Here is a 14245-nt window from a genome sequence, read left to right as displayed (position 1 = left end):
AGCGGCGAGTGCCTTTCTGTCATGTGGATATTCTGCCGCGTCCGCAAACACGGCACCCCTGTCTTTGGCATGGAGATCGATGAGCGCCGGTAAAACATTTTCGAAAAGCATGCTGGTTTCGTCTGCGAGTCATTACATAGACTTGCTATAAGGAGGTCTACTCTTGGCAAAAAATAGTGCCACATTTTGTTTGGGCGTTGATCATCATAATGAATGCGGCGGAGGTTGAAGGAGTACGCTTGAAGGTACGTTTTTATGCCGTTGATCTCCATAACACCGTAACTACGCAAACCGATGCCACAGAACACCCGATGCATCATTTTGTGTTCTCCGTCATCGCTTCTTTGCTGTACGCCTAACAATTCTTCATTTATTCTTCAAGTGTTGTATCCTCCTTTTGTCCTTGTTCTCTTGTGCTTCACTTACAGTATGTCGTTCCGTCAGCTGTAATGCACATTTGCGAAACCAATACATCTTTCATAAGACGCAGTGGTTATCATAATTTCACTACACATGTATTAAGCTGGCACATATGGTTCAGATACAAATACCTGTATGCGGACTTGCACGGCGTTGATGCGGAGATCAGGATAACTTTGACACCCGAAAAGAAGAGGCAGCTGACGGCCGTAAGCTGTTGCGTTCTTTCCGTCAAACTTCCCGGCCTGGTAGTGCTGTAAAGATGCTGTATAAAAGTGACACGCGGTGACAGAGAAATTATTATACTTAGCAGCCGACCGTACGTTTTGTAGCTTAGGTCTTCTTTCTTCTGCGTTTGTGCTACCCTTATTAATGAGCCATTTCTTTACTACGTTCTTGACTATGTAACCGCGTTTGTGTGGATGCGTAGACGTGTGCTTTTTGTTGTACTTGCAAAATGCAAATAAAATATTTTCAGGCTTACTCAATCTTTGGTGTCGTGTGCGTTTATTCCAGTCGAGGCCATCGTGCCACCTGGAAACCGCATTCTGTCAGTAGCCCTACACGAAATGCAACAGCGGCGGCACAACTCAGGGTAACGGCGGCGTAATAAACGAAAAACCGCTCGGGATGCCCTTAAAAGTCAGTTCAGCGTGTGCCTTAACTCGATATGACTCAGCGCTACATATATTTATATATGTAGGCGCTACGTTTGCCACACAGCAACCAAACCCAGAAAAGCCAAAGAACAACTGGTAAAGCGGCCATACCGTGCAAAACCCCGTTTCCATTTCCTGTTGTACAGCGCCATCTGTGGTCGCATACTTTAGTTCACGACGCCACCGCTACGCTTATTTCCGTTGCACTGCGGAAGGTACAGTTTCCCTTCTCTAAGTTTGTATAGGTGTTCTGTGCCAGAATCTACACGAGCCCACGCGATACGTCTTAAGAGGAAGCTTTAGATCGGGCCCAACTCCGGCGCGGCCTATTCAAATACATGTAAAATGCAAAAACGCGTTTCTAAGATAACCCCAGCACAGATTTTAATGAAATTTGTTGCATTTGAGAGAGAAAGTTAAGTTCGAGTGACTGGTCGAAGCGGAAGTTCAATTTAGGGCCTGCATTTCATTGCAAGGATTCTCAAAATTTGAAAGTTCGAAAAATATGGACACACGAAGTTTATAAATTGTTAGCTCTGCATAAAAAAACAGATATCTTGGCTCTGTAAACGGCATCCATTAGATCATTCAAAGCAAATAAATTGGATGTGTCAATTTATGTCTTACGTACATTTGTTACGCTGTTTACAAGGGTTCTGCAAAAGCTGTATTTCCGTATTACATTTTTTTTAGATTCATGTGCAACATATAAATTTTGTCCGCTTTAGATGTACTACCAGATACAATTCACAGAATTGAGATATCGTTTTTCATTGTTGAGTTACGGAGTTGTAAACTTGATAGTTTTGTTAACTGAAAATTTACAATTTTTGCCAACTTTTAGTAAACAATGGACACTCTAAATCGAAAACTGGAAACCAAGTCACTAGATTTTAGCTTTTCCTTTTAAATGCAACAAACGTAGTCAAATTTGGTGCAGTGGTTGCCGAGAAAAACAACTTCTCCTTTTACCTGTATTTAAATAGGAGCACCTGACCTAAAGCTTTTTCTTAACCGCATGTTTGCGAAATTATACACTGCTGCGAAATGTAAATTATCTGACGATAAATGAGCCATCCTAAATCATATACACTGGGAGTGCGAAATAGTTCAGAGGAGAATTGCAGTCCAGCCGGATGAACTAGAGGCGTGGTGGAGAGCTGCTCTGACTCAAAACCAACTTTGGGCCATCTAGCAAGCCCGGAAAGCTACCGAGAGACTCTCTGCTGCCCCCGGCGCAGCCTAGAGCCAGGCCATCAATTTGCAAGATATTTCATAAAGTTGTCACATACATAAAAACACGATGGAAGCGCTCAGTGATGCACATTCGTTGGCTGACGGCTCCGCCATTCGGAAGACTTGTCCACTTGAAGAGACGCTAACCTTCTCTACAAGTAGGAATCACGTAAAGCAAAAAAATATACGCGGAAATGCGTGTCGATCAGAAAGACAGCCGGTCAATTATGACGATGAAGCAGACACACTGCAAGTATTTGAGATGCCATTTCACACTCAGTAAACAACCATATAATTTATTTTTCAGGACACTTGAAAGCTTCATAAATAAAATTTAACAAAAGTTATTGCTGAGCTAGTTGTTTCATGCCTTAAAAGCAAAGTCTACGATGCTAAGCAGACAAGGACGAAGTGAGACACAAACGGCATGTACGGGCGCCCGTTTATGTCGTTTGTGTCTCCCGTCATACTCGTCAGCTTAGCGCCGCAAGCTTTGTTGATAAATAACATTTCCAATCTGTGTAACTAAAATACAGAAAAAAGAAAAGCGTTGACAACACATCAGAGAACGCAATATAAAAACGGCCGTGGCTTAGCTTGGTTAAGCCTGGTGATTGCGAAGCAAGAGTGTGTTATTCTCGGATCAGCTGGTAGTATGGCTGGTGGTAGTCTTGGGTTATGCTAGCGTTACGGCTTACAGTGAATCATCTAGAAAGTCGTTCTTCTTCCGTCTCCGTAGCTCGCTGATGCTTCCTCTTTGCATTCTGCCGAGCTGCCTTGTTCGTAGGCACCATCGTAACATCTGGCTGTATGACTGCCTTGGCGAGAGGAGCGGAGCTGTTTTATACAGCTGGTGTGACGTCACTCTGACCGTAGCGCCCCTGGTGAGAGGAGCGGGAGTTAGGCCGCCGTTGGTGGCTACCGCCTCACCTCGCGACGGCGTGAGATCGGGCCCCGTTTTTACACAGCTGGTGTGACGTCACTCTAGGTCACGTGGTGTGTCGTCACGCAGCGAGGTCACGCTAAAAGTCAATGGTGCCTACCACCGCCTCGCCACGGAACGGGCTGAAGTGCGACCTAAAGTAGTATTGCTTCGCAATAATAGGTAAGTGAACGAACGGAGAAATCCTAACTGGGTAATTGTAACCAAATAGATGTTTTCAATTTTATTTTATTCAACTTCAAAGATCATATTGCTCTAGACTCGCGGTTTAAGGCATTCCACAGATGCTGGTGATGATGCTGATGGTGATGAATATGGTTTCTTGTGGCGCAAGAAAAAAAGCACCAGGTCAGTGTTTATTAGCTTGCAAAGGAGCAATGAATTACGAGAAGTAGAGGCGACGTGGCTGCAAAGCTAGTTGTCTATTTACACTTGGAGCTATCCTGTAATTCGTTGCCTACTTTCTTGGCATCTTCTTTCCTTCTGTGTGCATATTTTTCAAGTGCAGATATGGGTGTGCTTTAGCCACTCGTTTATTTATTTCGTTCCACGTTCCTGAGTCTTTCTTCAAAAACTGATTTTGCTCTGCTCTTGTCTGGTTTAAAAGAGGCCCACACATGTCACGCTGCACTGCCTCATTTGTGGTTTTACCTTGGGGCTCCCAAAGCTAATTGGTCCACGGATCTTTGGTGAGATTCCAACCACCAACGAGACATCATGTTTTAAGGAGAGAATCATATTTATTCTCTGATATAGATAGATAGAACGTTATGGCATCATTGCTCCTTTCCAGATTCCACGCCCCACCCCATACTTATTGTGTCCCATCAGTGCTCTATATTTGAGCATTGCTGCATTCCTCTTTCCCGTTATTTTCAGTGTCAAGGAATCATTATTCCTAATCATTTGTTTACAGTTCTTTGTAATACTGGCCAGGAAGACATATTCTTTCTAGACTTTGAAAAAGCCTTTGACTGCATGTCGCGTTCCCAAGTGGTGTTAAAACTAAATCATCTCTATAGAAATGAGCGCAAGCAGCGGTGGCTAGACTCTCAACTAATGCAGCGCCAACAGTTTCAATCCGTGACTCTGAATCATCAATGGCTCCAGTCCTTTCAGGGATAGCGCCAGGGTCTGTCCTTGGACCTCAGCGTTCTTTTTCTGTACCTAAATTATCTATCGTTTCACACTCCTTTACAATGTCGATCTTTCGCGGATGACTGCGTCGTTTTAATGCCATTCAACCTCAAGATCACCAATTACCCTTAAGCAATTCTCTAACGTCAATTCCGAAGTGGTGCCAGACCTGGAAGATGAGCCCATATATCCCTAAGTGCTCCCAAATGATTATAACAACAACAACAACAACAACAAAAACAAAAAATCACGTGCCCACGCGGCACACGCATCACAGTCACTTCATGAGCTGTGGTAGCGGCTCCGCAGGAGCTCCATTTTCGGCAATACCCACTAGAGGGGCATCGCGTCGTTTTCACGAGGACGATCTGAACCATCCGCCCGGCGTCGACAGCGAGCAGCGGCTTGTGTTGCTCTCTGCAAAGTGGTCTGCTGAGCCCGACGTTCCTGGTTGCAGCCGCACTTAGCGTGACGATTCTCTTTAGAATTGCCGCTTCCATATATAATAAAGATCCGGGGGTCACCCAACAGGTGGCTATTGCTCTAGCACTAATTGATTCAAGAAGCGTTTTGGCGTTTAGTGACTCGCGACCTGCGATTAAAGCCTTCTCGAGAGGACTTGTTGCGGAACCAGCTAACAGACTGCTGCAGGGTAGGGATATTAGGGTAGGGATATATAGGGATACCTTCGCATACAGTTACTTGGTTCCCGGGGCACATGGGGACAGAGGGGGGAGCCCCGCACAGGGAGGCACGAGTATTAGTGTGCCTAGTACTCCTTGAATGGGCTGTACCTCCCGCTCCTGAGTACAGGGACCAACTGTTAACCTACAACGAAATCGCCAAGCAGTATTACTTAGGGCGCAGGGCATTCCCCCTGCCACAATCTAAATTAAATAGGCCACAGGTGGTTACATTAAGGCTGCTGCAGACACGAGCGTAGCCTTATCCGCTTAATCATGAATAAAATTAACCCGGACTGCGGGGTTTCAATGTATTGTAGTAATGTGGGGGTTTGCTCGATTTAGAACACATGCTTTGGCGCTGCTTGGCGTTGGCCGGTGATGGTTCTAGAGGTGAACAGTGGTGGCAGCGGATGCTACACAGTATAGAGCTGGCGGACCAACTCAAGGCTGTCCAGAGGGCCCATGTGACGGCAGAGGGGCTCTGCCTCTCTGTCCCAACGTGGGAGCGGCGCGAATCAGTCCCAGACTTATCCCTTAGGACCTAAATAAACTTCTTCATACCATAACATACTTCCTCAGCAGTGTTTCGTACCTTGTGAGGGAACGCAATAATGGATGCCGAAGAGTAAACACAGGTATCGAGGCCACGCGACGCACATGTCACATCCAGAGACCCGTGGGACGAGAGGATGCTCTTGATGATGATGTTGATTTATTGGCATCCGATTTGAAACAGGGCGGTGACAAATAGTCACCTAGCTTGCTTGAGTTAATCAGGTGCAGCTACATGCAGCTTGCAGCTGCTACATGTCTGGAATACGATCCGACTGCAATGCAAAGTGTGCACATATCAACGCTACGCGGCGCGCATGTCATATCGCTTGTCTCCTCGCGCGCTAGGACATGCTTATAGGTCAAGTTTCCGCTAAGATACAATCGAGCCACACCAGCGCTTGCTAGCTCACAGCGGGGAGATGCCCTTTTCATTCAGATGTTTTCACAAGTGAAAGACATTTATGACGAAAGAGACTTCATAACCTGACATGTATTCATTGTTGAACAGTGTATTGGGGGCGAACTCCACCACCAGAAAAGCTGGCGCCACCGTCGGCGTGACGTGGCATGAGGGATCACGTGCACACAGCGGCCGCGTCGGTGGCTTCGGAAGCGCCGAAGCGAGCTGAAAACGAAAGTTTAATGTCGCACATGCGCTGCGGTTCTGATTAGGTGGTGTGGCTTTCCCACCTTGGGTATCTGCTTGACAGCATTTGAAAGCACTGTAATAGGTAGTGGCTGCTTTTGGAGGCGTGCAGCATGATAGGCTACGGCTTTGTGTCGCAGCGCCGGACGTACGCAATGGAACTATACCTTTCACGCGAGAAGACGGTTCGGGAGACTCCATAAAAGGCGCTGCAACAGCGTGACCATTGCTACAATCGTGATGTCATCAGCGCACCAGCCAACCTCCTGTCAGCAGGCCCAGGCAGTAACAGCGAAGCGTTAAGAAAACAGGTGCGATCAATCGTAAAGCGGGAGCTTCGAAAGCTGCAGCTACCCCAATCCACGCCGACCATTTCAACTCTCGCCGCCGAAATTCGGTATGAAGTTCGGCACGCCATTCTGCAGCCAGGACCTGAGGCATCTCCTGTGTGTCTTGAACAATCACCACCGATACGTCGCTGGCCGACGTACGCTGATGTGTTATGGCAACCGAGCGTGCCTGGTGTTCCATTCGCGACCCCCAGCAGCTGGCCGACTCCGCGCAGTGGACCCGCTGTAGCAGACCTGGGGCCTAACCACGATTTCTCATGGAACGGGGAACTCGGGTGCCACCGTGTGCGCGTGCACGAGACACACACACTGTCCTGCCATGCGCGGGGCGTTGCTGGCGCTCTTCTAATGGCGATGCGGTGAGGCGCTCGGAAGCGTGTCTCGCGAGAGTGCTCGTGACTGGCGAGCGGAGAGCTCTCTCCGGCATTATTCTCAGGGCGCATTCATCGAAAAGGGTGCAAGACACGAGATTGCTAGCGAATTGGTATACTTCGCTTGCTTGTTACGGTGCGGCATTGTTTGAGTCGGCGAAGCACAGATGAACAGGCGCCATAAGGTCATGGGAGTAGGAATCGGCTAGCAAAACGGGTACTGCCGGCCACTCGGTCAATCGGCCGAAAATGTTGAAGGCAGGTGTAGAAATTATTATTTATTTTTGTTGCTGGCGCGACCATGACGTCGCGACAGTCTTTTTTGGGAACCTCTGTGCATTCCCTGCCCCACACTTGCATTGAGAAGGTTGCTAAGACGAGAGGGGTGGGGAATACCCCGAAATATACGGTGTCTCTGTGCCATCCCGTGTCCACGAATCGTTAACAATGAATGTTTGTCAGAGGATTTGGCGCCGTATGGTCGTCTGTGCGTGTGTGTCCATGTGGTGCAATGCAAGGGTGCGATCGCAACCAGCAGGGGGGTGGGTTCACCCGTTCTCTGGGTTTCCTGTGTCCGCTGTACCACTTGGCGCTGTACCACACAGTCTAAAATTTTAAACCAACAAGCCCAAAGCATCACCCTTCTACGTTCCCTCACCCCTAATTAAAAGGGCCACGGCCAAGACCTTGGGAGGAGTCATGATATATTGGATGCGCTTATTTGGACCGTCACCAATATCTGCTATTCTCCAACCTAGGGAACTAAGGAAAGGAGAAGTTATTTAAACGCAGGTTTTAGACCGAGCTGAGCTGTCTAAAAGCTGGACCTATCCTCTCCTAAGTAGGAATCGAATGGCCAGTGCCGTCTAATATCCTTCCGGGCCACCTAGCCGCGCCTTAACTCGGAGTGACTAGTTGACGTATGAGAGGACAAACCAACGTGTGCAACAAGGTCGCGGTAGTTACGCTCAAGTTAGCGCAACCTGCTCGAGGGAAGACGTCGTATTTAAATTTCCGGGAACCGAGCGCAGCAATCGCACCCACCGCAACGAGATCGGCTCGTCAGCGTTCTTCGGGTGAGCTCTGCCGTCGACTTCGCGCTTTAGGGACTTGCTGCTGCTGCCCAGCCATGCGTATGTCATCATTTCTTTTCTTTTGAACTCCGTTTAGTGGATCACTTTTAAGTGTATTCTTGTGTAGTGTTAGTTTTTATATCCACTGTTAATTGCTCATTGTATTTGTTTTGTCGTCATCATTTATCTATATTAAAGGGTCCCTGAAACGGTTCGGACCAATTTTGTAGACGCGTAGGGTGCAGCTACAGTTAATCATTCGCACCACAGTTTGTGTGAAACATCTCATATTAAGAGAGCTACGTACGATTACAAGTTGCCCTCCCCCATAGCCATGGATTTTCTCCTCAACTCGTTCGCCTGCCTGTGACTCGTTCGACTGCCTTCACTGTCTCTGTGTCATGATGGCACGTCGTGTCTTCTACTTCCGGTTGACTAGGAGCGAACGAGCGAAGCGTCTCCAGCATGGAGGCGAGAAAAAAACTAGGTGGTAACTGGTGACAGGCGCGTGGTAGAAGCGAAATGCCATACTAAAACGCTGCTGCCACACACAGAAGTGACCTCACAATTGTGACCACGGGATTGTGACGTTATTTAAACAAGTATGGCGTGTTCCGGTTCATAGTATTGCACGCGCTGCTGGAGATGGTGCTACTTCAGCTTTTCAGCTTAGCCATAATACAATTTTACGGTTTCTTACTGTATTGTGGGATAGAATGTTTTCCTAGTTAGTTCCGCTGGAAGAACCGGATGGTGCTCGAGCTTGCGATCACGAGTGACAGTTGGGCGTAGCGCTGGATCAGCTCATTTACTTATGCCTTGCAGCGCGTTTATGGTTGGTAGTGTGGTCTTGCGCAGCTCCTGTTACGTTTTTCAGTGGCATTGCTCTTGTTTGTTGAATTTGCTGTTGTGAATGGGGCACATGTGGGCTCTGAGCTTGGCAGCACTTTTTTCTCTCATGGCGAAAACGTTTAAACTCGTTCTAAAGGCTTCTTGCTGCAGTTTCCGCTTAGTGTTGTGCATCGATCGCAAAAAAAAAATTTAATCCTTCGTCGGATTGTTGTTGCAGATATTGCCCGAGTACGTGAGCTGTTGCAATTTTTTTGTGGCACTCGATGTAGAATTTGCCTCCACAGTTTCTTATCTGGCATGTTCATCCTATTTCCCTGTTTATCTCGGATTTTGGCGGCTGGCGAATGACGACTTGCTTGAGCACCTTCTCGTCACATTTGAAAAGACTCATATTGAGCAACCTGAATGTAAACTATGAAGACAAATATTGAAGAACGTGGCCCAGCCACTCATAGTTCTACTCCGGCTCAATTTGTTGTAAAGCTTGACTGCCTTGAAGACCAAGAAATTTTCTTGAACTTCTTCCAGCTAGTTTGCTAAGCTGTTATTTAGTTTTGCTTCTTTTGATTGGGCTATGCGAGGTACCATGTTTGTGCAAATGTTTCTCGCAACTTGTTCGCAAACACGACATAGGTGCATTGCAAGAACCTGCATTAAGTTATAGATGCAAGATGCACGCGAATACGATTGGTGTAGGTATGCAGGTCGACGCATGCCACTCTCAAGCAAATGACAAGTTTCCATTGTATGAATCTTCCTTCACCTTGCTTCACTTCACAGGGCTTGTTTGGTTAATCCCTTGATCTGTACAATAGAATGCTGATAGGTCTTGAGCCTCACCCTGATCTTCTTTTCGAACAAAAATAACTTTTGAGGCATTGCATTAGGGATACATCTGGGTGACAATGTGACAATTTTTGCCTCTATAGCCTTTCTCTTCTCCCATATTTATCAGTGAAGTTGTCAACCACTTGTGACTTTGTTCTAACAGAGTGCCGTGCAGTGACATAATTTCTCATCACAATAGGAAAATCTGTGAAGGATATTTTTCAGACTCACCAGTACATCCTCTTGGGCAAGTTGGTGAATTCTGCTGCACATTTATTTGTGCGCAAAAATATATTTACAGAGGAAGGACACATGAAAGTGCGAACTGCCAACTGATGTAATGATTCTAAGGTTGGAACATAGGGTACAAATTTTGCGCACTCGCAAGAGGCGAATGTTTTGACAGTGCTAATTTGTCTAGCAATGCTACAAATTGGCCTTAAACAAGTGCACCCCTGGGGAATCAAGGCAATTGAAGTGTTACTAACATGTGCACAATCTTTCTGATAAAATATACCTTCGTGAGCTCATGTGCTTTTTGTTGCTACTGCTGCCCAGGATCATAATGTGCGAAAGCGCGGCTCACATGAGCACGCCTTGCAATGTGCGCTTCACCATCCCGTTTATTTAAATTCTTTTAATGCACCCTCAAATAGTCATTTCGGCATTGGGCCATTTGGTCCACATAGAACTTGCCACGGCTGAAAGGTATCTCATATACCAATCCACAGCACAATCCACATAATGGTTGGCATGACTTTGCATACACCTTTGGTGCGAAAACACAATTGGGCTAATTGGGAGAACACAATTGGGCTTCAGCTTTCAGGGAATGGATTCGGCCATAACACACATGACCTATATGGTAAACCTGCTTTTAAAAGCCTGTCGATCTGATCTGTCTCATCTTGCCATCAGTGATAAATATTTCTCTGCTGTTACTGTAGCACCCAAGCACCCACTTACATATAGTGAAGGGGATCCCTCTTTGGTCCCAAAACATGGACACTGGCACCTTGCCTGCAGAAATTTGAATTTGAAATTCATTAGGTTGCGGGGCACAAATGTCTTCATTCTTCTTTGTTTTGGCAATGTACGAAAATAACCGTGTGCCTATTCATTAAGAGTAACGTAAAAAAAACAAATGCCTTTATTCACAATAGCGTACAAACTTCTGGCACTGCCCAGACGGTGCATTGGAGCAAGCACTATCAGTGCTTCGCGCGGCAAGTTAAGTCAACACTGGCATGGTGGGACTGGTCTGCTATTGATGTGCTAATAGCGAAACTGCATGCACGCTCTTGCTTAGGGCAACAGAAATGGAGCGAATTTTGCTTTGTTACTTAAAGCCAATAGCAAAATTATTAGCTTTCACGTACGACAGTTGTTGTACACCACTGCACACATTTACGGTGTGAAAGAACGGGTCTTTTTTGCTGGAGTGGCGACATTCATAGCTATGTAAACACACACAAATATTTTTTTTACTTTGCTAAACCGTATATGAATTTATGCTTTGAGATAGCAATTCAATAGAGTCTGCGAGCAGGACTCGGCTCGGTATTCCAGTAGCTCGCTCTATGTGGCACTGCTTTGACGCTATGTGAGCCTTCAATTTTTGCTTACTTTAGCGTGTGAATGGTGTATTTGCACTGCAATATCTAAAGAAATCAGGGCTCTTTTCGAGGAACTGAAACATGAACTTCATGCAGAGTTTAAATATTTTAGAGATAAATTTGACAGACATTTTCAAAAAGAAATGAGGGAGGTGAAGACCAGCCTGACGTTCATTAGTAAAGAGTATGACACAACGAAAGTTGAGAACAAACAACTGAAAGAGGCGAACGTTCAACTTGAAATTCATTGCAGTGACCTTGCACAGCAGTTGAAGGCTCATGAAAGTCGTCTCCTCCATGCCGAACAATACTCTCGAAACACAAATGTTGAAATTAAAGGTGTTCCTTGCAACATGCCACAGAACCTAACCGAGATAATAGGTAGAATTGCAGCAAAAATGAATGCGTCTATTTTGCCAAGTGACATTGAGGTAGTTCACCGCGTCGCGGCAGCAAACTCGGCAGTAAAAATATACTTGTGCAGTTCAATCGGATGCAGGTCCGTGACGCTTTTCTTCAGAAAACGCGCGCTGCGAAATTGGTATGCTCTGATGCTGGTTTTGATTCTGACGTACGAATGTTTGTTAATGAGCACCTTTGCCCTGAACTCAAGCGCATTCTGGGCGAGGCAACTGCGCAGAAGTGCCAAGCCAAATGGAAGCATGTTTGGGTGCACAATGGTAAAATATTTGCTCGCCAAACCGACGATACGCCCACAATCAGAATTGCATGCAGAGGGGACATTGGGAGGCTCACTGCATCGTCAGATAGTGTCTAAAGCAAAAGGTGTCACTTGCTCAGAAATGTTAACGTTTGAAAACATGTCACATGTCTATGCTTCTGAAACCAAGCGCATTTGCAGTGCGACGTTTATTCTGTAGAAGTTTTGTCATACCCTCGTACCCTTTTGGGTATAATATCCACAAAGGATATTATACCCAAAACGAATCGCGTGGTATTACGCTGTTCTGATCCTGTGCTTAAGGTTGTGGCACTAAACAGTTTAAGTTGTGATGAAGCATCCAGTTCGATTGCCCAATTTTACATCGTACTAATTGACAGCCCCACGTGGTTATTAGTACTGTACCAGAGATATCTGCATATGGTCGGGAAAAACTCGGCCTTGCAGTTACACATGTTCCGCTTGCCATCCATGTTCCGTATGCTCACGTACTTTATTTTTCTTATCATTTCTTGACGACAGTCAATCGGTATTTTGAACGTGTTTGCCCCTGTGAACTGGGATCCAGTATGAAAAAGGAAGGCTTGTTGTCAGCGTTGCATTTAAACATTCACTCAATGAAGCATAAAAACGAGCAACTAGATCAGCTGACACATAATCTTGCGGTACCTTTGATTGTTTCATGTTTACTGAAACATGGTGCGCACAAGGAAATGATCTCATTTCGATGGAATCATTCTCGCACTTTTTCTTGAACAGAGGGTCCCTCTATTCGAGCTTGTTAATCAATTTTCAGTTGTAACAAGTGACTATGAAATTCTCACATTACGTCATTACCATCAAATCTTATCTGTAGTCTGCAGGCCCCCTAGCAGGAACAGTGACCAGTTTCTCAATTATGCTAACAAATTTCTAGAATTCTGTTCTATAACCGTTATATTGTGGTCTTGGGTGGCGATTTCAATATAAATGCAGCTGAAGATAACTACACGTCACTTAGTCTTGCCAACATAATTGAATCCAATGGTTTTACAAACGTAATAGTGTCTCCCACAAGAATTATACTGCTTCCAGCCAGACAACTATAGGTTTATACGTCGTGAATGCAGACACTAGTGTCGAATGTGCTGGTACATTGTCGTCCGACCTTAGCGACCACTGTCCAATTTTTGTCAGTTGTACAAAAACTTTCAACTTTCACTAGAAAAGCCCTTACTACCTATCAGTCAGTTAATGACAGAAATCTTGACAACTTTAGAGAAATTATAAACAGTACGGACTAGTCTGAAATTTATGAATGGTTTGAATGGTTTATTTCATCATCAGTTCGGCATACATATCCAGTGGTACAGCGGGAAGGGGTGACAAAAAGCCAACTGAATGCCTGACGATGCGCCAATCCCCACCCAGACCACGATATTGCACAACACTCAGCGTGTCACTCTGTAATAGATCAATGTAGTAAAAAAGGAAAAAAAAGAAAAGAACAACAAAATTATTGCAGGACACTTAGCCAGTAATACATGATAAATAAATATAATGCTACTTAATGGCACATAATGTAACACTAATACATCATGTAATACATCAATGCAGAGGAGAAACAAAAGAACTAAGCCGTGGTTTTAATAAGTGAACTAGAACATAATTGATATCAACAGCTTATCGACAAGCAATTTTCGTGGCTGAATTTTGAGGCACAATAGAGTTCTGGAAGAAAAAAAAATGCCATGTTTGAAGCGCCATTACATAAGCATGTATCTCTTCTTTTTTTGAAAATTGCTACTGATCGGCTTTCATTCACTATGCTCATTGCCGTCATGTTAGAGTTCAAAAATGAAGGAATAAGGAGCGTTAGTTTTTGCTTGTCGTAGTTGGTTCGAATCCTTTCACTGTAATAGGTGGTTTTCCTAAGATTATACGTGTGTGTTTTCCAGGAGTAGGTATCCTGAAGTATATCTGTGTCCGATTTAATTTGATTGTAGATGACTGTCGCTAGTTTTTTATGAAATATATTTTCGAATTTTAGTATGCTTTGTTTGTGGAAAAGTGTAGCAGAAGGCATTCGGCGTAGAACATTTTCGATTGTACGCAAGATTCTTTTTTGGAGCCTGTGAATACTATCTTTATTTGTTTTTGTTGTTTTGCCCAATATTAATAGGCAGTAATGTATGCGCGAGTAAACTAAAGC

The 14245-nt window shown here is 45.1% G+C and overlaps 1 protein-coding gene across 2 annotated transcripts in view; it reads right to left on the bottom strand.

Annotated features, from left to right (window-relative positions):
- Window positions 1–135: 135 nt before the first annotated feature.
- Window positions 136–14245, bottom strand: part of LOC139056421 (monocarboxylate transporter 3-like) — a 168193-nt gene continuing 154083 nt past the window's right edge. The window contains exons 5-6 of one of the 2 annotated variants that reach the window (XM_070534643.1): window positions 552–685; window positions 136–444 (exon numbers count right to left, since the gene is read on the bottom strand). In XM_070534643.1, the coding sequence (XP_070390744.1) occupies window positions 367–444; window positions 552–685 (212 nt within the window). In that variant the 3' untranslated portion in view covers window positions 136–366. Of the gene's footprint in view, window positions 445–551; window positions 686–13477; window positions 13498–14245 lie in introns of those variants that run through there. The other variant, XM_070534644.1, reaches the window with a different exon arrangement.

The sequence above is a fragment of the Dermacentor albipictus genome, chromosome 2, assembly GCF_038994185.2.
Source record: "Dermacentor albipictus isolate Rhodes 1998 colony chromosome 2, USDA_Dalb.pri_finalv2, whole genome shotgun sequence".
Taxonomy (NCBI): Eukaryota; Metazoa; Arthropoda; class Arachnida; order Ixodida; family Ixodidae; genus Dermacentor; species Dermacentor albipictus.
The sequence above is the reverse complement of the archived record's forward strand: the minus strand, read 5'-3'. Positions and strand labels throughout refer to the sequence as shown.